General features: G+C 38.9%; 1 protein-coding gene across 1 annotated transcript in view; it reads right to left on the bottom strand.

Moving 5' to 3' along the window:
- Taf1 (TATA-box binding protein associated factor 1) overlaps positions 1-1,734 on the bottom strand; it is a 61,820-nt gene that overhangs the window by 6,611 nt on the left and 53,475 nt on the right. The window contains 1 exon segment of the mRNA XM_031369008.1: positions 6-53. Within this exon segment, the coding sequence (XP_031224868.1) occupies positions 6-53 (48 nt within the window).

Raw genomic sequence — 1,734 nt, 5'->3', positions numbered from 1 at the left:
CAAATAAATGGTTTGGGCTGCCATGTACATGCTGGGAAGTGAACCCAGGTCCTCTGGAAGAGTAACCAGTGCTCTTAAATCATTGAACAATCAATCACTCCAGCCTCATACATTGCAATTTAAAAACAAAAATTTTAGATTTCTTTTATCCAATAGTATATCGGTGTTTTTGGATTTTTTTGTTTTGTTTTGTTTTCTTTGAGACAGAGTTTTCTCTGTGTAGCCCTGGCTGTCCTGGAACTCACTCTGTAGACCAGGCTGGACTCAAACTCAGAAATCCACCTGCCTCTGCCTCCCAAGTGCTAGGATTGAAGGCATGCGCCACCACTGCCCGGCTTTTGTTTTCCTTTTTAAAGGTATGGTCTCACTATATAGTCCTGGCTGTCTTGAACTCATTATGTAGAGCAGGATGGCTTCAAACTCAGAGGTCCACTTGCCTCTGCCAGCACACTTAACTTTAAGTGGAAAAACTTTAAACGTATAAAACCTAATTAGTAACCCAATTAGCCAGCCCTAATAATTATCAACACATGGCTAATCTTGTTTCATTTATATTTAATTTTCCAGACTCTCCCCAAATTATTTTGGATATAAGATCTCAGTGTGTGTTCTGGACTGGCTTCAAACACATGATCCCTGGTCTCTGCCTCCTAAGTGCTGGGATTATAGGCATCCACCACTCTATCTACCTTTATATACCAAGTTCTAAACTACCCTTAGAAACCCTACCTCAAATAAACAAACAAGAACCCTTATGTAAACTATAGTTGCAGGTGATATGGAGTGTCAGTGGAGGTTCATCTATTAATAGAACTACTGTACCACTTTGGTATAAGGGAGTAGGGAGTATACTGTACCTCTATAACTTCAATCAATTTTGCCATGAACCTGGAACTACCTAAAATATAAAGACTTCTTACAAAATAAGAACTACTTTTTTTTTTTTGTTTTTTGGTTTTTTGTTTTTTTTCGAGACAGGGTTTCTCTGTGCAGCCCTGGCTGTTCTGGAACTCACTTTGTAGACCAGGCTGGCCTCAAACTCAGAAATCCGCCTGCCTCTGCCCTTCAAGTGCTGGGATTATAGGCGTGCACCACCACCGCCACCGCCCGGCAATAAGAACTACTTTTAAGCCAAACTGTATCATATCTAAAATAAGAATCCCTTAAGGCTGGTGTGTTGGTACATGTTTTTAATTCCAGAGAAAGAGGCAGGTAAATCTCTGTAAATTCAAGGCCAGCTTGGCTTACTTAGTTCCAGGCCAGCCAGGGCTACACAGTGAGACCCTCTCACAGTAATGAATGAATGAATGAATGAATGAATGAATAAAATTTTTAAATAAATGAACAGCTAGTCAATGTTCAAATTACAGGCCCACACCACCATAACTAGTTGATGTTTTCTTAGCAATTGAACCCAGAGTATTATGTATGGTAGGCAAACACTCTACGAACTAAGATACATCTCCAGCTCCTACATGTATTTTCCTATGGTAAGTTATATCTTAATGAAAATGTTAAAAAAAACTAATGCACAACATGTATTACAAGGTTTCAGATAAAAATACAATGGTTGATGTTTCATAAAATTTAAAAGATAGGTTAATGGCCAGGCATTGTGGCACATGCCTTTAATCCAAGAACTTAGGAGGCAGAGGCAGGAAGAGATATAGTATGTTTCAGGCAATCTAAAGCTACATGGTGAGACCATGTCTAAAAAAAACAACAAAAATTAAG

Source organism: Mastomys coucha, chromosome X, assembly GCF_008632895.1.
Source record: "Mastomys coucha isolate ucsf_1 chromosome X, UCSF_Mcou_1, whole genome shotgun sequence".
Lineage (NCBI taxonomy): Eukaryota > Metazoa > Chordata > Mammalia > Rodentia > Muridae > Mastomys > Mastomys coucha.
The sequence above is the reverse complement of the archived record's forward strand: the minus strand, read 5'-3'. Positions and strand labels throughout refer to the sequence as shown.